The following is a 24,455-nucleotide window of genomic DNA, read 5'->3' as shown; positions in this document are numbered from 1 at the left end:
TCGGCAGTGGCTACTCGGACCCAGTCAAAAGTGAAAACTGAGTCCAACACCACAGAACACCCTGACATCAAGGATGAAGGAGCCAAAGATGGATCGCCTCCACAACATGTATCAAGTACAGTATCTGCAGACAGACAAAGACCCTGGGGAATTGGGCTGGTGTGCCTTGTCAATCCCGAGCGCTTCAGTTCTCTGTCCAGATTGTGCGCTGCAATAGCATGGACGCGACGAGCTGCAAAAGTTTGGCTGGGAAAATTCCAGGTCTCTGTGCATCCAAAGTGGGAGGTAACTCGCCCTGCATTGTCTGCTGAAGAAAGGGCACAAGCCTTCCAAGACCTGGTCCTTGCAGTCCAAAATGGCAGTCAGTTTCTGGACTCAACATTGAACCGCTTGGTTGTGTACAAGGACAAGAAGTCAGGACTCCTCCTCTGTGGAGGCAGAATCCAGTCTTGGACTGTAGATGGAGCAGCTGTTCCTCTCCTCCCCTTTAAATCCTGGATCGCGACCCTGGTGGCAAGAGAAGCGCATGATGAGAATCATGAAGGTGTTGCTGCCACTCTATTACGTACCAGAAAAAGGACGTGGATTGTACAAGGGCGGAGAATAGTGAAGAAAACTGTTATTAACTGTGTCAAAAAAAAAAAAAAAAAAAAAAAAAAAAGTTGTGATGTATAATGGGTATGGCTGTGACCTCTTTGAATCATTTTTGATCAGTCGGTCAAGTGGGAGGTGTTGCGTCCGTTAAGTTATTAGTGAGTAGGAGGAGTCAAGTTGGGCAATCAATTAAAGCAATTGGATGCAATGAGTGGAGAGGACTTTCTTACTTACCTTGTTAAAGTGTTTGGAGCTGGTAAATCCTCATAGGCTGGTTTGTATCCAATGAATTTTAGACTGTATAAAAGTTGGAGTGCGCACAAAGTCAGTATTGCCACCTTGTCAAGAGAGCTACACGGCACTGGTAAGCTGCTGGTTTTATTCATTGCGCTGCTTGGGTTTGGTCTGCCGCTGTGCATGACGTATTGTTTGCTTAGTTAAGTCCTCTCCTTAGTTTTTGTGACATTGTGTGTGTAACGGTGGCTTAATAGTGACTGTTTGTTGTCCTGTGCTTCCACTCGCATCATATGTTTAAAACATTTCCTGGTTGCAAAGCAAGCGGTGCATGCTGGGTAGTGTAGTCGCTTGTTGGGAAATACTTACCTGTGTTGAGTAAGCTGGTAATGTAGTCTAGTTGAAACATTGACGTACTCAGTGTGGCTTTGGCTTTATTGTGAAGAAATGAAATCAGCATTTGGCCTTATACATTTGTCATGCTGCTTTGACTTGACTTGTCAGAATGAAATGTATGCTTAGTAGTTTGTGCATAGACATTTATTTATTGGTGTCTTGATGTTAAACATATTTAGGAGCCATCAATTAAATTAATTGTTGTATTTATAGTAAAGTGCTGTTGCTTATGGATGTTTGTATGAACACTTGATTTATATGTTGTGGGTTATACTGGTATTTATTAATTGTATTGTGGTTTTATTTGACTGTGTATTATGTGGTTTACATTGTTATCTTCATATGTGTCAGAATTGCTGGTTTACAATACAGCCTTTTGTTTCACAGGTTTATAACCTGCCAAACGCTGCTATTGTACTGCCACTAATGTATTGTACTGCCTAATACTGTAGCATGTACAGCTACTGAAGCAAATTGTGGACAAAATAAAATAAACCAAAGACGAGTTATAACCTTCCAGTGTGCTCTTTTGATGCCCCGTTCGGTGGGAAAATCAGGAAGAACCGAACAGTGATGGTGAACGTAGGTGTGTGATGGTGAATGTTGGTGTTGGATGTGAACGAAGGTGTGTGATGGTGAACGTAGGTGTGTGATGGTGAATGTTGGTGTTGGATGTGAATGAAGGTGTGTGATGGTGAACGTCGGTGTGTGATGGTGAACGAAGGTGTGTGATGGTGAATGTTGGTGTTGGATGTGAATGAAGGTGTGTGATGGTGAACGTCGGTGTGTGATGGTGAACGAAGGTGTGTGATGGTGAACGTTGGTGTTGGATGTGAATGAAGGTGTGTGATGGTGAACGTCGGTGTGTGATGGTGAACGAAGGTGTGTGATGGTGAACGTAGGTGTGTGATGGTGAATGTTGGTGTTGGATGTGAACGAAGGTGTGTGATGGTGAACGTAGGTTTGTGATGGTGAATGTTGGTGTTGGATGTGAATGAAGGTGTGTGATGGTGAACGTCGGTGTGTGATGGTGAATGAAGGTGTGTGATGGTGAATGTTGGTGTTGGATGTGAATGAAGGTGTGTGATGGTGAACGTCGGTGTGTGATGGTGAACGAAGGTGTGTGATGGTGAATGTTGGTGTTGGATGTGAATGAAGGTGTGTGATGGTGAACGTCGGTTTGTGATGATGAACGTCGGTGTGTGATGGTGAATGTTGGTGTGTGATGGTGAACGTCGGTGTGTGATGGTGAACGTAGGTGTGTGATGGTGAATGTTGGTGTTGGATGTGAATGAAGGTGTGTGATGGTGAACGTCAGTTTGTGATGATGAACGTCGGTGTGTGATGGTGAATGTTGGTGTGTGATGGTGAATGTTGCTGTGTGATGGTGAATGTCGGTGTGTGATGGTGAATGTCGGTGTTGGATGTGAATGAAGGTGTGTGATGGTGAATGTAGGTGTGTGATGGTGAATGTCGGTGTTGGATGTGAATGTAGGTGTGTGATGGTGAACGTCGTTGTGTGATGGTGAATGTCGGTGTGTGATGGTGAACGTCGTTGTGTGATGGTGGAGGTCAGTGTGTGATGGTGAACGTAGGTGTGTGATGGTGAACGTAGGTGTGTGATGGTGAATGTCGGTGTTGGATGTGAATGAAGGTGTGTGATGGTGAATGTCGGTGTTGGATGTGAATGTAGGTGTGTGATGGTGAACGCCGGTGTGTGATGGTGAATGTAGGTGTGTGATGGTGAATGTAGGTGCGTGATGGTGAACGTAGGTGTGTGATGGTGAATGTCGGTGTTGGATGTGAATGAAGGTGTGTGATGGTGAATGTCGTTGTGTGATGATGAACATCGGTGTGTGATGATGAACGTCGGTGTGTGATGATGAACGTCGGTGTGTGATGGTGAATGTAGGTGTGTGATGGTGAATGTCGGTGTTGGATGTGAATGAAGGTGTGTGATGGTGAACGTCGGTGTGTGATGATGAACGTCAGTGTGTGATGGTGAATGTAGGTGTGTGATGGTGAATGTAGGTGTGTGATGGTGAACGTCGGTGTGTGATGGTGAATGTCGGTGTGTGATGGTGAATGTAGGTGTGTGATGGTGAACGTAGGTGTGTGATGGTGAACGTAGGTGTTGGATGTGAATGTAGGTGTGTGATGGTGAACGCCGGTGTGTGATGATGAACGTCGGTGTGTGATGGTGAATGTAGGTGTGTGATGGTGAATGTCGGTGTGTGATGGTGAATGTAGGTGTGTGATGGTGAATGTCGGTGTTGGATGTGAATGAAGGTGTGTGATGGTGAACGCCGGTGTGTGATGATGAACGTAGGTGTGTGATGGTGAATGTAGGTGTGTGATGGTGAATGTAGGTGTGTGATGGTGAATGTCGGTGTTGGATGTGAATGAAGGTGTGTGATGGTGAACGCCGGTGTGTGATGATGAACGTAGGTGTGTGATGGTGAATGTCGGTGTTGGATGTGAATGAAGGTGTGTGATGATGAATGTCGGTGTTGGATGTGAATGTAGGTGTGTGATGGTGAACGTCGTTGTGTGATGATGAACGTCGGTGTGTGATGGTGAATGTAGGTGTGTGATGGTGAATGTCGGTGTTGGATGTGAATGAAGGTGTGTGATGGTGAATGTCGGTGTGTGATGATGAACATCAGTGTGTGATGGTGAATGTCGGTGTTGGATGTGAATGCAGGTGTGTGATGATGAACGTCAGTGTGTGATGGTGAACGTCGGTGTGTGATGATGAACGTAGGTGTGTGATGGTGAATGTCGGTGTTGGATGTGAATGTAGGTGTGTGATGGTGAACGCCGGTGTGTGATGATGAACGTCGGTGTGTGATGGTGAATGAAGGTGTGTGATGGTGAACGCCGGTGTGTGATGATGAACGTAGGTGTGTGATGGTGAATGTAGGTGTGTGATGGTGAATGTAGGTGTGTGATGGTGAATGTCGGTGTGTGATGGTGAACGTAGGTGTGTGATGATGAACGTAGGTGTGTGATGGTGAATGTAGGTGTGTGATGGTGAATGAAGGTGTGTGATGGTGAACGTCGGTGTGTGATGGTGAACGTAGGTGTGTGATGGTGAACGTAGGTGTGTGATGGTGAATGTCGGTGTTGGATGTGAATGAAGGTGTGTGATGGTGAACGCCGGTGTGTGATGGTGAACGTAGGTGTGTGATGGTGAACGTAGGTGTGTGATGGTGAATGTCGGTGTTGGATGTGAATGTAGGTGTGTGATGATGAACGTCGGTGTGTGATGGTGAACGTAGGTGTGTGATGGTGAATGTCGGTGTTGGATGTGAATGTAGGGCCCAATCCCAGTTCTAATTTCTACCCCTCCCCCTTCCCCTCCGCCTTCCCCTTGGCCCTTCCCCTTGAAACTGAGCTACAAGGGATAGGGCTTGAAATTCAACCCTTACGTATTGGGATAGCCCTTCAACGATCGCATACGTCATCGCGTACCTCCGTCAGCGTTTACGTTAGCAAAACGCGACCAAATGCGTCATTGGCTGCGACCAGCCGCTACAGTCAGAGCCAGAAATCTCTGCTGGCAGGGTGTGATTTGTTAACTAACACCACTGAATGGGATATCTTTGGCGCTTCGTGCACCACATCCGACAGAATGAGGTGTCAGAACACTCATGTAAACAATAAAAGCGAGAATAACAGAACAAAACGTACGCAGTAAAGCAACCGAAAATAATACTCACTCCCAAAGCTTTTTAGCAGCAGCTTGGATTTCAGAAATCGCTGCTCATTCTCAGCTCGAAAGCGAATCAAGCGGCGTGTTTCCTCTGGATAACAACTTAAAACATGTAAATAATGGAGAAAATACATTTATGACAATCTTTCGCCGCGGGAACCGCCATCTTTCTGAAATCCACATGAAATCTCGCTGAAATCCGCATGGCATTGTGGGAAATCACTCAAACCCCTTCGTTCGGAGTCAGCTCCATCCAGGAAAATCTCCGTTTGGAGGGGTACAGAAGCCCTCCCCCTTCCCCTACCCCTCCGCGTTAACTGGGATTGGGATACCCCTACCCCTTCACGTGAACGCGCAAAATGGAGGGGAAGGGCCAAGGGGTTGGTCCAAGGGGTGAAATGGGATTCGGCCTAGATGTGTGATGGTGAACGCCGGTGTGTGATGATGAACGTCGGTGTGTGATGGTGAATGTAGGTGTGTGATGGTGAATGTAGGTGTGTGATGGTGAATGTCGGTGTGTGATGGTGAATGAAGGTGTGTGATGGTGAATGTCGGTTTTGGATGTGAATGAAGGTGTGTGATGGTGAACGCCGGTGTGTGATGATGAACGTCGGTGTGTGATGGTGAACGTAGGTGTGTGATGGTGAATGTCGGTGTTGGATGTGAATGTAGGTGTGTGATGGTGAACGTCAGTGTGTGATGGTGAATGTAGGTGTGTGATGATGAACGTCAGTGTGTGATGGTGAATGTAGGTGTGTGATGATGAACGTCAGTGTGTGATGGTGAACGTCAGTGTGTGATGGTGAATGTAGGTGTGTGATGGTGAACGTCAGTGTGTGATGGTGAATGTAGGTGTGTGATGATGAACGTCAGTGTGTGATGGTGAATGTAGGTGTGTGATGATGAACGTCGGTGTGTGATGGTGAATGTAGGTGTGTGATGATGAACGTCGGTGTGTGATGGTGAATGTCGGTTTTGGATGTGAATGAAGGTGTGTGATGGTGAACGCCGGTGTGTGATGATGAACGTCGGTGTGTGATGGTGAACGTAGGTGTGTGATGGTGAATGTCGGTGTTGGATGTGAATGTAGGTGTGTGATGGTGAACGCCGGTGTGTGATGATGAACGTCGGTGTGTGATGGTGAATGTAGGTGTGTGATGGTGAATGTAGGTGTGTGATGGTGAATGTCGGTGTGTGATGGTGAATGAAGGTGTGTGATGGTGAATGTCGGTGTTGGATGTGAATGAAGGTGTGTGATGGTGAACGCCGGTGTGTGATGATGAACGTAGGTGTGTGATGGTGAATGTCGGTGTTGGATGTGAATGAAGGTGTGTGATGGTGAACGCCGGTGTGTGATGATGAACGTAGGTGTGTGATGGTGAATGTCGGTGTTGGATGTGAATGTAGGTGTGTGATGGTGAATGTCGTTGTGTGATGATGAACGTCGGTGTGTGATGGTGAATGTAGGTGTGTGATGGTGAATGTAGGTGTGTGATGGTGAATGTAGGTGTGTGATGGTGAATGTCGGTGTTGGATGTGAATGAAGGTGTGTGATGGTGAACGCCGGTGTGTGATGATGAACATCAGTGTGTGATGGTGAACGCCGGTGTGTGATGATGAACGTCGGTGTGTGATGATGAACGTAGGTGTGTGATGGTGAATGTCGGTGTTGGATGTGAATGTAGGTGTGTGATGGTGAATGTCGTTGTGTGATGATGAACGTCGGTGTGTGATGGTGAATGTAGGTGTGTGATGGTGAATGTAGGTGTGTGATGGTGAATGTAGGTGTGTGATGGTGAATGTCGGTGTTGGATGTGAATGAAGGTGTGTGATGGTGAACGTCGGTGTGTGATGATGAACATCAGTGTGTGATGGTGAACGTCGGTGTGTGATGGTGAACGTAGGTGTGTGATGGTGAATGTCGGTGTTGGATGTGAATGTAGGTGTGTGATGGTGAACGTCGTTGTGTGATGATGAACATCGGTGTGTGATGGTGAATGTAGGTGTGTGATGGTGAATGTCGGTGTTGGATGTGAATGTAGGTGTGTGATGGTGAACGTCGTTGTGTGATGATGAACGTCGGTGTGTGATGGTGAATGTAGGTGTGTGATGGTGAATGTAGGTGTGTGATGGTGAATGTAGGTGTGTGATGGTGAATGTCGGTGTTGGATGTGAATGAAGGTGTGTGATGGTGAACGTCGGTGTGTGATGATGAACGTAGGTGTGTGATGGTGAATGTCGGTGTTGGATGTGAATGTAGGTGTGTGATGGTGAACGTCGTTGTGTGATGATGAACGTCGGTGTGTGATGGTGAATGTAGGTGTGTGATGGTGAATGTCGGTGTTGGATGTGAATGAAGGTGTGTGATGGTGAACGTCGGTGTGTGATGATGAACATCAGTGTGTGATGGTGAATGTCGGTGTTGGATGTAAATGTAGGTGTGTGATGATGAACGTCAGTGTGTGATGGTGAATGTAGGTGTGTGATGATGAACGTCAGTGTGTGATGGTGAATGTAGGTGTGTGATGATGAACGTCAGTGTGTGATGGTGAATGTAGGTGTGTGATGATGAACGTCAGTGTGTGATGGTGAACGTCAGTGTGTGATGGTGAATGTAGGTGTGTGATGGTGAACGTCAGTGTGTGATGGTGAATGTAGGTGTGTGATGATGAACGTCAGTGTGTGATGGTGAATGTAGGTGTGTGATGATGAACGTCGGTGTGTGATGGTGAATGTAGGTGTGTGATGATGAACGTCGGTGTGTGATGGTGAATGTCGGTGTTGGATGTGAATGTAGGTGTGTGATGATGTACGAAGGTGTGTGATGGTGAACATCAGTGTGAGAAGGTGAATATTGGTGCATGATGGTGAATATTGGTGTTTAGTTATTTATGTTTACAGGAGTAATAATTAAAGAAGCACCTGATTTTCCTCTTTAGTTTGATTGAAATGTTTCCATGTGTGTAATATTGATTACACAGAAAGATCACGCTAAATACAAGAAATATTTGTCTGTGTGTTTGCTGAGTAAGTCACAGAAACTGCTAAAAGGCAAAATATATCTGGAAAACAAATATATGGTAATAGTATCTCATTTATCACCTCAATGACAGTGTGTGTGTGTGTGTGTGTGTGTGTGTGTGTGAGAGAGAGACTCATGAGGCTGTAGAATGACGCAGTTGGATGGTGACGAGAGCGTGCTCATGCTTGCCTCTATAGCAAGAGACCAATTACACACATCCATACACACACACACACACACTCTTTTTCTGTGCAGTCTGTAATACACTGGGTTGATATTTAATAATTATATATTTATGAACACGCTTCAGGGTCAGAAACTCTACCGCCCTAAAGCAGAGGCAGAAACAGAGAGAGAGATACATACATAAACCGAGGATGTGTATTTGTGTAATTTGTGTGTTTGGTGTGTTTGGTGTAATTTGTGTATTTGGTGTAATTTGTGTGTTTGGTGTAATTTGTGTATTTGGTGTAATTTGTGTGTTTGGTGTGATTTGTGTATTTGGTGTAATTTCTGTGTTTGGTGTATTTGGTGTAATTTGTGTATTTGGTGTGTTTGGTGTAATTTGTGTATTTGGTGTGTTTGGTGTAATTTGTGTATTTGGTGTGTTTGGTGTAATTTGTGTATTTGGTGTAATTTGTGTATTTGGTGTGTTTGGTGTAATTTGTGTGTTTGGTGTAATTTGTGTGTTTGGTGTAATTTGTGTATTTGGTGTGTTTGGTGTAATTTGTGTATTTGTTGTAATTTGTGTATTTGGTGTGTTTGGTGTAATTTGTGTGTTTGGTGTAATTTGTGTATTTGGTGTGTTTGGTGTAATTTGTGTATTTGTTGTGTTTGGTGTAATTTGTGTATTTGGTGTAATTTGTGTATTTGGTGTGTTTGGTGTAATTTGTGTATTTGGTGTAATTTGTGTATTTGGTGTGTTTGGTGTAATTTGTGTGTTTGGTGTAATTTGTGTATTTGGTGTGTTTGGTGTAATTTGTGTATTTGTTGTGTTTGGTGTAATTTGTGTATTTGGTGTAATTTGTGTATTTGGTGTGTTTGGTGTAATTTGGTGTGTTTGGTGTAATTTGTGTATTTGGTGTAATTTGTGTATTTGGTGTAATTTGTGTGTTTGGTGTATTTGGTGTAATTTGTGTGTTTGGTATAATTTGTGTATTTGGTGTGTTTGGTGTAATTTGTGTATTTGGTGTAATTCGTGTATTTGGTGTGTTTGGTGTAATTTGTGTATTTGGTGTAATTTGTGTGTTTGGTGTAATTTGTGTATTTGGTGTGTTTGGTGTAATTTGTGTATTTGGTGTAATTTGTGTATTTGGTGTAATTTGTGTGTTTGGTGTAATTTGTGTTATTTGTGTGTTTGGTGTAATTTGTGTATTTGGTGTGTTTGTTGTAATTTGTGTATTTGGTGTAATTTGTGTATTTGGTGTAATTTGTGTGTTTGGTGTATTTGGTGTAATTTGTGTGTTTGGTATAATTTGTGTATTTGGTGTATTTGGTGTAATTTGTGTATTTGGTGTAATTTGTGTATTTGGTGTAATTTGTGTGTTTGGTATAATTTGTGTATTTGGTGTAATTCGTGTATTTGGTGTGTTTGGTGTAATTTGTGTATTTGGTGTAATTTGTGTGTTTGGTGTATTTTGTGTATTTGGTGTAATTTGTGTGTTTGGTGTAATTTGTGTGTTTGGTGTAATTTGTGTATTTGGTGTAATTTGTGTGTTTGGTGTAATTTGTGTTATTTGTGTGTTTGGTGTAATTTGTGTATTTGGTGTGTTTGGTGTAATTTGTATGTTTGGTGTAATTTGTGTAGTTGGTGTAATTTGTGTATTTGGTGTAATTTGTGTGTTTGGTGTAATCTGTGTGTCTGGTGTAATTTGTGTATTTGGTGTAATTTGTGTATTTGGTGTAATTTGTGTATTTGGTGTAATTTGTGTGTCTGGTGTAATTTGTGTATTTGGTGTAATTTGTGTATTTGGTGTAATCCGTGTATTTGGTGTAATTTGTGTGTTTGGTGTAATCTGTGTATTTGGTGTAATCTGTGTGTCTGGTGTAATTTGTGTATTTGGTGTAATTTGTGTGTTTGGTGTAATTTGTGTAGTTGGTGTAATTTGTGTATTTGGTGTAATTTGTGTGTTTGGTGTAATCTGTGTGTCTGGTGTAATTTGTGTATTTGGTGTAATTTGTGTGTCTGGTGTAATGTGTGTATTTGGTGTAATTTGTGTATTTGGTGTAATCCGTGTATTTGGTGTAATTTGTGTGTTTGGTGTAATCTGTGTATTTGGTGTAATTTGTGTGTTTGGTATAATTTGTGTATTTGGTGTATTTGGTGTAATTTGTGTATTTGGTGTAATTTGTGTATTTGGTGTAATTTGTGTATTTGGTGTAATTTGTGTATTTGGTGTAATTCGTGTATTTGGTGTGTTTGGTGTATTTTGTGTATTTGGTGTAATTCGTGTATTTGGTGTAATTTGTGTATTTGGTGTAATTCGTGTATTTGGTGTGTTTGGTGTATTTTGTGTATTTGGTGTAATTTGTGTGTTTGGTGTAATTTGTGTAATTTGTGTGTTTGGTGTAATTTGTGTATTTGGTGTGTTTGGTGTAATTTGTATGTTTGGTGTAATTTGTGTAGTTGGTGTAATTTGTGTATTTGGTGTAATTTGTGTGTTTGGTGTAATCTGTGTGTCTGGTGTAATTTGTGTATTTGGTGTAATTTGTGTATTTGGTGTAATTTGTGTGTCTGGTGTAATTTGTGTATTTGGTGTAATTTGTGTATTTGGTGTAATCCGTGTATTTGGTGTAATTTGTGTGTTTGGTGTAATCTGTGTATTTGGTGTAATCTGTGTGTCTGGTGTAATTTGTGTATTTGGTGTAATTTGTGTGTTTGGTGTAATTTGTGTAGTTGGTGTAATTTGTGTATTTGGTGTAATTTGTGTGTTTGGTGTAATCTGTGTGTCTGGTGTAATTTGTGTATTTGGTGTAATTTGTGTGTTTGGTGTGTCTGGTGTAATTTGTGTATTTGGTGTAATTTGTGTATTTGGTGTAATTTGTGTATTTGGTGTAATTTGTGTGTCTGGTGTAATTTGTGTATTTGGTGTAATCCGTGTATTTGGTGTAATCCGTGTATTTGGTGTAATTTGTGTGTCTGGTGTAATTTGTGTGTTTGGTGTAATTTGTGTGTTTGGTGTAATTTGTGTATTTGGTGTAATCTGTGTATTTGGTGTAATTTGTGTGTTTGGTGTAATTTGTGTTATTTGTGTGTTTGGTGTAATTTGTGTGTTTGGTGTAATTTGTGTGTTTGGTGTAATTTGTGTTGTGTGTTTGGTGTAATTTGTGTGTTTGGTGTAATTTGTGTATTTGGTGTAATTTGTGTATTTGGTGTAATTTGTGTATTTGGTGTAATTCGTGTATTTGGTGTAATTTGTGTGTTTGGTGTAATTTGTGTTATTTGTGTGTTTGGTGTAATTTGTGTATTTGGTGTGTTTGGTATAATTTGTGTATTTGGTGTAATTCGTGTATTTGGTGTAATTTGTGTATTTGGTGTAATTCGTGTATTTGGTGTGTTTGGTGTATTTTGTGTATTTGGTGTAATTTGTGTGTTTGGTGTAATTTGTGTAATTTGTGTGTTTGGTGTAATTTGTGTATTTGGTGTGTTTGGTGTAATTTGTATGTTTGGTGTAATTTGTGTAGTTGGTGTAATTTGTGTATTTGGTGTAATTTGTGTGTTTGGTGTAATCTGTGTGTCTGGTGTAATTTGTGTATTTGGTGTAATTTGTGTATTTGGTGTAATTTGTGTCTTTGGTGTAATTTGTGTGTCTGGTGTAATTTGTGTATTTGGTGTAATTTGTGTATTTGGTGTAATCCGTGTATTTGGTGTAATTTGTGTGTTTGGTGTAATCTGTGTATTTGGTGTAATCTGTGTGTCTGGTGTAATTTGTGTATTTGGTGTAATTTGTGTGTTTGGTGTAATTTGTGTAGTTGGTGTAATTTGTGTATTTGGTGTAATTTGTGTGTTTGGTGTAATCTGTGTGTCTGGTGTAATTTGTGTATTTGGTGTAATTTGTGTGTTTGGTGTGTCTGGTGTAATTTGTGTATTTGGTGTAATTTGTGTATTTGGTGTAATTTGTGTATTTGGTGTAATTTGTGTGTCTGGTGTAATTTGTGTATTTGGTGTAATTTGTGTATTTGGTGTAATCCGTGTATTTGGTGTAATTTGTGTGTCTGGTGTAATTTGTGTGTTTGGTGTAATTTGTGTATTTGGTGTAATCTGTGTATTTGGTGTAATTTGTGTGTTTGGTGTAATTTGTGTTATTTGTGTGTTTGGTGTAATTTGTGTGTTTGGTGTAATTTGTGTGTTTGGTGTAATTTGTGTTGTGTGTTTGGTGTAATTTGTGTGTTTGGTGTAATTTGTGTATTTGGTGTAATTTGTGTATTTGGTGTAATTCGTGTATTTGGTGTAATTTGTGTGTTTGGTGTAATTTGTGTTATTTGTGTGTTTGGTGTAATTTGTGTATTTGGTGTGTTTGGTGTAATTTGTGTGTTTGGTGTAATTTGTGTGTTTGGTGTAATTTGTGTGTTTGGTGTAATTTGTGTTATTTGTGTGTTTGGTGTAATTTGTGTGTTTGGTGTGTTTGGTGTAATTTGTGTTATTTGTGTGTTTGGTGTAATTTGTGTATTTGGTGTAATTTGTGTATTTGGTGTGTTTGGTGTAATTTGTGTGTTTGGTGTGTTTGGTGTAATTTGTGTATTTGGTGTAATTTGTGTGTTTGGTGTAATTTGTGTATTTGGTGTAATTTGTGTGTTTGGTGTAATTTGTGTATTTGGTGTAATTTGTGTGTTTGGTGTGTTTGGTGTAATCCGTGTATTTGGTGTAATTTGTGTGTTTGGTGTAATTTGTGTATTTGGTGTAATTTGTGTGTTTGGTGTAATTTGTGTGTTTGGTGTAATTTGTGTGTTTGGTGTGTTTGGTGTAATTTGTGTATTTGGTGTAATTTGTGTATTTGGTGTAATTTGTGTATTTGGTGTAATTGGTGATGCACTAAGAGAAGTACCATCTGTTCCCATTTGTAGAAACCAGCATGAAGAACATCACTGCAGGAGAGATATCCTCAAAACAGATAGAGAGAGACAGACAGATAGAGAGAGGTAGAGAATCAGGCAGATAGAGAGAGAGATAATATTGACAAAACACTGGATATTTGGGCTTTGGGTGTTTATACCGAACCAAATAAAGCGCCAGTGTGTGTTTTTACACATCGTGCCAGTGTTCCAGAACTACAGGCACGACATGGAACACAACAGAGTGTCGGCGTCTTGTGTGATGTATAGGACACACGCTGGAAATACCAATTCCAATTTATATTATTGGGACAGGAACTGTGACCTGATTGGTTACAGTGGCTTTTTGGGGGCGGGAACTTCAGTCTCTTTTCTTTATTTCCTGTAATGAGTCTTTGATGACAGTGCAATGTTGACGTCTCTTTCTCTCTCTCTCTCTCTCTCTCTCTCTCTCTTTCTTTCAGTTGGAGCAGAAGCAGGTTACACCTCCATTTAAGCCTCAGATCACTGATGATTATGGATTAGAGAACTTCGACACACAGTTCACCAATGAACCTGTACAGCTCACACCGGACAATGAGTGAGACACACACACACACACACACACACACACACACACAATAACACCACTCTGTAACACACACACACACACACACACACACACACACAATAACACCACTCTGTAACACACACACTATAACACCACTCTGTAACACACACACACACACACACACACACACACTATAACACCACTCTGTAACACACACACAATAACACCACTCTGTAACACACACACTATAACACCACTCTGTAACACACACACACACACACACACACACACACACACACAATAACACCACTCTGTAACACACACACAATAACACCACTCTGTAACACACACACACACACACACACACACACACACACACACACACACACACAACACCACTCTGTAACACACACACACACACACAATAACACCACTCTGTAACACACACACTATAACACCACTCTGTAACACACACACTATAACACCACTCTGTAACACACACACAATAACACCACTCTGTAACACACACACTATAACACCACTCTGTAACACACACACTATAACACCACTCTGTAACACACACACTATAACACCACTCTGTAACACACACACAATAACACCACTCTGTAACACACACACACTATAACACCACTCTGTAACACACACACACAATAACACCACTCTGTAACACACACACTATAACACCACTCTGTAACACACACACACTATAACACCACTCTGTAACACACACACACTATAACACCACTCTGTAACACACACACAATAACACCACTCTGTAACACACACACACTATAACACCACTCTGTAACACACACACAATAACACCACTCTGTAACACACACACAATAACACCACTCTGTAACACACACACTATAACACCACTCTGTAACACACACACTATAACACCACTCTGTAACACACACACAATAACACCACTCTGTAACACACACACAATAACACCACTCTGTAACACACACACTATAACACCACTCTGTAACACACACACTATAACACCACTCTGTAACACACACACTATAACACCACTCTGTAACACACACACAATAACACCACTCTGTAACACACACACTATAACACCACTCTGTAACACACACACTATAACACCACTCTGTAACACACACACAATAACACCACTCTGTAACACACACACAATAACACCACTCTGTAACACACACACTATAACACCACTCTGTAACACACACACTATAACACCACTCTGTAACACACACACTATAACACCACTCTGTAACACACACACACTATAACACCACTCTGTAACACACACACTATAACACCACTCTGTAACACACACACACTATAACACCACTCTGTAACACACACACTATAACACCACTCTGTAACACACACACTATAACACCACTCTGTAACACACACACTATAACACCACTCTGTAACACACACACTATAACACCACTCTGTAACACACACACAATAACAACACTCTGTAACACACACACACTATAACACCACTCTGTAACACACACACACTATAACACCACTCTGTAACACACACACACAATAACACCACTCTGTAACACACACACTAACACCACTCTGTAACACACACACACTATAACACCACTCTGTAACACACACACACTATAACACCACTCTGTAACACACACACAATAACACCACTCTGTAACACACACACACTATAACACCACTCTGTAACACACACACAATAACACCACTCTGTAACACACACACAATAACACCACTCTGTAACACACACACTATAACACCACTCTGTAACACACACACTATAACACCACTCTGTAACACACACACAATAACACCACTCTGTAACACACACACAATAACACCACTCTGTAACACACACACTATAACACCACTCTGTAACACACACACAATAACACCACTCTGTAACACACACACAATAACACCACTCTGTAACACACACACTATAACACCACTCTGTAACACACACACTATAACACCACTCTGTAACACACACACAATAACACCACTCTGTAAAACACACACACTATAACACCACTCTGTAACACACACACACTATAACACCACTCTGTAACACACACACACTATAACACCACTCTGTAACACACACACTATAACACCACTCTGTAACACACACACAATAACACCACTCTGTAACACACACACTATAACACCACTCTGTAACACACACACTATAACACCACTCTGTAACACACACACAATAACACCACTCTGTAACACACACACACTATAACACCACTCTGTAACACACACACACTATAACACCACTCTGTAACACACACACTATAACACCACTCTGTAACACACACACTATAACACCACTCTGTAACACACACACAATAACACCACTCTGTAACACACACACAATAACACCACTCTGTAACACACACACTATAACACCACTCTGTAACACACACACACTATAACACCACTCTGTAACACACACACTATAACACCACTCTGTAACACACACACACTATAACACCACTCTGTAACACACACACTATAACACCACTCTGTAACACACACACTATAACACCACTCTGTAACACACACACTATAACACCACTCTGTAACACACACACTATAACACCACTCTGTAACACACACACAATAACACCACTCTGTAACACACACACTATAACACCACTCTGTAACACACACACTATAACACCACTCTGTAACACACACACAATAACACCACTCTGTAACACACACACACTATAACACCACTCTGTAACACACACACACTATAACACCACTCTGTAACACACACACAATAACACCACTCTGTAACACACACACTATAACACCACTCTGTAACACACACACACTATAACACCACTCTGTAACACACACACTATAACACCACTCTGTAACACACACACAATAACACCACTCTGTAACACACACACTATAACACCACTCTGTAACACACACACTATAACACCACTCTGTAACACACACACTATAACACCACTCTGTAACACACACACTATAACACCACTCTGTAACACACACACTATAACACCACTCTGTAACACACACACAATAACACCACTCTGTAACACACACACTATAACACCACTCTGTAACACACACACAATAACACCACTCTGTAAAACACACACACTATAACACCACTCTGTAACACACACACACTATAACACCACTCTGTAACACACACACACTATAACACCACTCTGTAACACACACACTATAACACCACTCTGTAACACACACACAATAACACCACTCTGTAACACACACACTATAACACCACTCTGTAACACACACACAATAACACCACTCTGTAACACACACACACTATAACACCACTCTGTAACACACACACACTATAACACCACTCTGTAACACACACACTATAACACCACTCTGTAACACACACACTATAACACCACTCTGTAACACACACACAATAACACCACTCTGTAACACACACACAATAACACCACTCTGTAACACACACACTATAACACCACTCTGTAACACACACACACACACACACACAATAACACCACTCTGTAACACACACACACAATAACACCACTCTGTAACACACACACTATAACACCACTCTGTAACACACACACTATAACACCACTCTGTAACACACACACAATAACACCACTCTGTAACACACACACTATAACACCACTCTGTAACACACACACAATAACACCACTCTGTAACACACACACACTATAACACCACTCTGTAACACACACACACTATAACACCACTCTGTAACACACACACTATAACACCACTCTGTAACACACACACTATAACACCACTCTGTAACACACACACTATAACACCACTCTGTAACACACACACAATAACACCACTCTGTAACACACACACTATAACACCACTCTGTAACACACACACACAATAACACCACTCTGTAACACACACACACAATAACACCACTCTGTAACACACACACTATAACACCACTCTGTAACACACACACACTATAACACCACTCTGTAACACACACACTATAACACCACTCTGTAACACACACACAATAACACCACTCTGTAACACACACACAATAACACCACTCTGTAACACACACACACTATAACACCACTCTGTAACACACACACTATAACACCACTCTGTAACACACACACTATAACACCACTCTGTAACACACACACAATAACACCACTCTGTAACACACACACAATAACACCACTCTGTAACACACACACTATAACACCACTCTGTAACACACACACACAATAACACCACTCTGTAACACACACACACACAATAACACCACTCTGTAACACACACGCTATAACACCACTCTGTAACACACACACACTATAACACCACTCTGTAACACACACACTATAACACCACTCTGTAACACACACACAATAACACCACTCTGTAACACACACACAATAACACCACTCTGTAACACACACACTATAACACCACTCTGTAACACACACACACTATAACACCACTCTGTAACACACACACTATAACACCACTCTGTAACACACACACAATAACACCACTCTGTAACACACACACACTATAACACCACTCTGTAACACACACACAATAACACCACTCTGTAACACACACACTATAACACCACTCTGTAACACACACACAATAACACCACTCTGTAACACACACACTATAACACCACTCTGTAACACACACACACACACACACACTATAACACCACTCTGTAACACACACACACTATAACACCACTCTGTAACACACACACACTATAACACCACTCTGTAACACACACACACTATAACACCACTCTGTAACACACACACACTATAACACCACTCTGTAACACACACACTATAACACCACTCTGTAACACACACACTATAACACCACTCTGTAACACACACACTATAACACCACTCTGTAACACACACACACTATAACACCACTCTGTAACACACACACTATAACACCACTCTGTAACACACACACAATAACACCACTCTGTAACACACACACTATAACACCACTCTGTAACACACACACTATAACACCACTCTGTAACACACACACTATAACACCACTCTGTAACACACACACTATAACACCACTCTGTAACACACACACTATAACACCACTCTGTAACACACACACACTATAACACCACTCTGTAACACACACACACTATAACACCACTCTGTAACACACACACTATAACACCACTCTGTAACACACACACAATAACACCACTCTGTAACACACACACTATAACACCACTCTGTAACACACACACTATAACACCACTCTGTAACACACACACACTATAACACCACTCTGTAACACACACACACTATAACACCACTCTGTAACACACACACTATAACACCACTCTGTAACACACACACACTATAACACCACTCTGTAACACACACACTATAACACCACTCTGTAACACACACACACTATAACACCACTCTGTAACACACACACTATAACACCACTCTGTAACACACACACTATAACACCACTCTGTAACACACACACACTATAACACCACTCTGTAACACACACACACTATAACACCACTCTGTAACACACACACACTATAACACCACTCTGTAACACACACACACTATAACACCACTCTGTAACACACACACACACTATAACACCACTCTGTAACACACACACTATAACACCACTCTGTAACACACACACTATAACACCACTCTGTAACACACACACTATAACACCACTCTGTAACACACACACAATAACACCACTCTGTAACACACACACAATAACACCACTCTGTAACACACACACAATAACACCACTCTGTAACACACACACACTATAACACCACTCTGTAACACACACACACTATAACACCACTCTGTAACACACACACACTATAACACCACTCTGTAACACACACACACTATAACACCACTCTGTAACACACACACACTATAACACCACTCTGTAACACACACACACAATAACACCACTCTGTAACACACACACACTATAACACCACTCTGTAACACACACACACAATAACACCACTCTGTAACACACACACACTATAACACCACTCTGTAACACACACACACAATAACACCACTCTGTAACACACACACACACTATAACACCACTCTGTAACACACACACACTATAACACCACTCTGTAACACACACACACACTATAACACCACTCTGTAACACACACACTATAACACCACTCTGTAACACACACACTATAACACCACTCTGTAACACACACACAATAACACCACTCTGTAACACACACACAATAACACCACTCTGTAACACACACACAATAACACCACTCTGTAACACACACACTATAACACCACTCTGTAACACACACACACAATAACACCACTCTGTAACACACACACACTATAACACCACTCTGTAACACACACACACTATAACACCACTCTGTAACACACACACACTATAACACCACTCTGTAACACACACACAATAACACCACTCTGTAACACACACACTATAACACCACTCTGTAACACACACACACAATAACACCACTCTGTAACACACACACTATAACACCACTCTGTAACACACACACACTATAACACCACTCTGTAACACACACACACTATAACACCACTCTGTAACACACACACTATAACACCACTCTGTAACACACACACTATAACACCACTCTGTAACACACACACTATAACACCACTCTGTAACACACACACACTATAACACCACTCTGTAACACACACACTATAACACCACTCTGTAACACACACACTATAACACCACTCTGTAACACACACACTATAACACCACTCTGTAACACACACACTATAACACCACTCTGTAACACACACACTATAACACCACTCTGTAACACACACACTATAACACCACTCTGTAACACACACACTATAACACCACTCTGTAACACACACACACTATAACACCACTCTGTAACACACACACTATAACACCACTCTGTAACACACACACACTATAACACCACTCTGTAACACACACACTATAACACCACTCTGTAACACACACACTATAACACCACTCTGTAACACACACACACTATAACACCACTCTGTAACACACACACTATAACACCACTCTGTAACACACACACACTATAACACCACTCTGTAACACACACACACTATAACACCACTCTGTAACACACACACACTATAACACCACTCTGTAACACACACACTATAACACCACTCTGTAACACACACACTATAACACCACTCTGTAACACACACACAATAACACCACTCTGTAACACACACACAATAACACCACTCTGTAACACACACACAATAACACCACTCTGTAACACACACACAATAACACCACTCTGTAACACACACACTATAACACCACTCTGTAACACACACACACAATAACACCACTCTGTAACACACACACTATAACACCACTCTGTAACACACACACACTATAACACCACTCTGTAACATACTCTAGCACACACTGTAACACAGAGTGTATTTTAGCTTTAGTCAGAAGAAGCGCTGATCTTTTTAACTTTGTTGACGTTACTGAGATTCAGAAGGAGTTCAGTTCTTATTCTGATCGATTTTAAATCAGTGTTTACGGAGTACGGAACTTTAGTTAATGTTTTTAAATGCGTTTTATAAATGAACATGGCTTCGGGTTATTCAGGGGTTTGGGCTGCAGCAGCATATTAAAGAGTGAAATTCTCATCACTGTGTGTGTGTGTGTGTGGTTATTTTCTCTCCTCAGGGACGTGATAAAGAGAATAGACCAGTCAGAGTTTGAGGGCTTCGAGTACATCAACCCCATGCTGCTCTCCACTGAGGAAACAGTATGAGGGAGGAACACGACAGAACGGTTCTGTCAGCTCGCCCGCGGCTCGGAGTGAGCTACGGGGGGGCTTTACTTCTGACTGGGTGACTTCAGCAAGCGAGAGAGAAAAAACTCCCTCCATCACTGCATCTTCTCCAACCGCTCCTCTCTCACACTCGTCTTCTCATCGTCCTCTCGCTCACACACTCTCTCAGACTCATCTCGAGTTATTCTGGAGGCAAAAACACAACAAACGAAAAGAGAACTGGAGAAGTTTTACATTTAGCAAAACTGAGTTCCTTCAAAAATCATCCAGATTGTCTTCCTCCTTCCCATCATCCTCTCCGATTTCATTAGTTTTTGTGCCTGTGCTCGTCACTACCCAGAATCCCCTGCTACAGCTCATTGTTCTGTTTGAGAACTTGATTTAATGTGCACTTCTTCTTGTATTTGTTGTTTTTAACTGAATCTCAGATGGAGGCGTGTGCCGATGTTCAGGTTTATATGATCCAGTTCTGAAGCAGCACAGAGACGCCATGTGACTTACAGCTGCCTCTCAATCCCATCATCCACTTCACCAGACCAGAGAATGTGTGAAAGTCACGGATCATTTTATCATGATGTCATCATTCATGTGAAACGGGAAATGATCACGATCCGGAGCTGTAGTATCGGCACATGCTCACTCCGAACACGAATGTTAAACACAATGTTTAATTAAAAAGAAAAGTTTAATTATAATTTACGGCTGATGTATTTACATAATGTACAGTATCTTTTGTTAAAATCAGAACCATAATTCCTTTAAACAAATCAGCAGACAAACTGTTAAAAAACAAAAATGAAACAAAAAGTGCCTCAAAGATCAAATCTCCACACGAGTCCTCACTAAACTCTATAAACTTGAAATAAATTCTGAGTTTATAAACACGGATCTGAAAAGATCTCACACAGAACACTGGCTGTGTCTCAAACTGCACAAAGTGGTCTTCATTTAACATTCAGAACTCAGCCGCAACCACAGACTCAATTCAGAAGTTACCTGAGAGTTACACACCTGGGGGTGGAGCTTATCTAAATACAGAGGCGTGCTTCAGTTACATGTGATTCTGATCTTGAATTTAAGTGCGTTTGATTTTAGGAATCTGAAAGTGGAGCTGAGATGGCCCCGCCTCTTCCCCTACACAGATCGGTCTGCTGCTGCTGAGTGTAAACTCCGCCCCCTGGTGTTACTGCACCACGCCTCAGTGCAGGTCTGAGACACGGCGCTGTTCAGTGGATTAGATATAATCAGATTATAGTCCGATAATCGCGCTTACATCACAATACTCAACACACACACGTGGATAAAATGCAGATTTCTGTAAAAATCCCTCCCACTTTGTTCCATCTCAGGTTCTTTAATCAGGACGAATCTGAAGGTCTGAATGAGATGCATGAAGACGTGAGTTGCGGCGAGTATAAAACACACTGGTGATAAAAATGTTCTGAAACGATCACAGACTCGAACAGCACAACACAGGAGCGGACGCTGAAAACAAGAGTTTCAATTTCATTCTTCAATTCTTTTGCAGTCAATCAGCTGAGATGTGTTTGGATTGTGAAGCTATGAGGCTAACGCTAACGTAGCTAAGTCACGCTCAGTCATGAAAGTCCGTCTCGCCCACAATTTCCCGTCACTCATCACGGATCTGAACAACGGAACCTGATTTCTTCAGAACACCATCCTGAACATCTGGAATCACCTTTTCCTTTCACTCCGTTTGATATAGCCCCACCCCCTCTATGTCCCACATGCACATGGATGGTTATTATAATAATAATAATAATAATAATAATAATTCATTAAGATGAAAATCCTCACATCCCCGTAGTAATTAAAGCACACACACACACACACACACTAATGAACGCAGACTCAGTCCGGTGATGCAGAATCTGAATCTCGGCCTAATCAGAGAAAATGATGAATAAAAACACAGAGAAATGTTTGCATTGTTTTTACTGCAATCTTCAGTTTATTTCGGCCAATCACAGACGACTTCGGCGAGAACGTTTTGATGTCTTTGCTTTGTTTGGATGTGGAGATGGAGTTTAGCGTTCATCCGCCCTGCGTGAGGAATGCTCGCAGTGCTAATAGGATTATTTAGCGCTGTGTGTGTGTGTGTGTGTGTGTGTGTGTGTGTGTGTGAGTGAGATAATGAGCTGATGATGAAGCATGTTGTTAATGAAGCAAAGATTTCAGGATGATATTCTATTCAAATAAAACACACATTATACAAATAAATATATTAACTAATAATATTTAAACTCAGTCATGTGATGATCTGATTAATGATTGTAATTTTTGCCATCAAAATCGTTATCATGGTGACAGTTCATGTAATTCTTTGCTAAAAGCTTCGCTAAGCTAACAGCTAGCTAATGTAGCGAGTGAACAGTATTCTACTTTAAATTCGTTTTATTTTTCATGACACGTGATGCGTATCACCACAGTTCGGCTAATTTTTCTAGCAGTATACGCTAGTCAGCTTGTTTCTTCTACAAGTGCAAACAGTTTTTGTTGCTAAGCCAAGATGCTAATTACTGAATTTAAAGTCGGATGAAACTGAATCCTGAGTGCTAACCAGTGAGAGCAGCGTTGTGACATCATCACCTCAACACAAAAACAGTTAGCATGTGTAGCAAACATTGAGCTGACTAGCATTGCTCGCTAGCATGTTGAGTTCGTCAGTTTTGAACCGCAGCTGGTTCTGATCTCTTCAGCAGTAACTCGAGCCTCGCTGTGGGCCGTGTGTCTGTTTAATGTTGTGAAAAATAAAATCGTCTTTAAGGTTTTTGTTACATAATAATTTTAGATCAGCGAGCGGCGAATCATGAGTTAAGTCCTTAAATCACTCCATACACATTTCTCTATTTTAGCTCTGTATAAT

At 41.2% G+C, this 24,455-nt stretch overlaps 1 protein-coding gene across 3 annotated transcripts in view; it reads left to right on the top strand.

The window, feature by feature from the left end:
- prkcz (protein kinase C, zeta) overlaps positions 1–23,785 on the top strand; it is a 185,085-nt gene extending 161,300 nt beyond the window's left edge. For all 3 annotated transcript variants that reach the window (XM_060932674.1, XM_060932677.1, XM_060932675.1), the window contains 2 exons: positions 13,478–13,593; positions 21,460–23,785. In XM_060932674.1, the coding sequence (XP_060788657.1) occupies positions 13,478–13,593; positions 21,460–21,547 (204 nt within the window). In that variant the 3' untranslated portion in view covers positions 21,548–23,785. The remainder of the gene's footprint in view (positions 1–13,477; positions 13,594–21,459) is intronic.
- Positions 23,786–24,455: the final 670 nt, after the last annotated feature.

Source organism: Neoarius graeffei, chromosome 10, assembly GCF_027579695.1.
Source record: "Neoarius graeffei isolate fNeoGra1 chromosome 10, fNeoGra1.pri, whole genome shotgun sequence".
Classification (NCBI taxonomy): domain Eukaryota; kingdom Metazoa; phylum Chordata; class Actinopteri; order Siluriformes; family Ariidae; genus Neoarius; species Neoarius graeffei.
The sequence above is the reverse complement of the archived record's forward strand: the minus strand, read 5'-3'. Positions and strand labels throughout refer to the sequence as shown.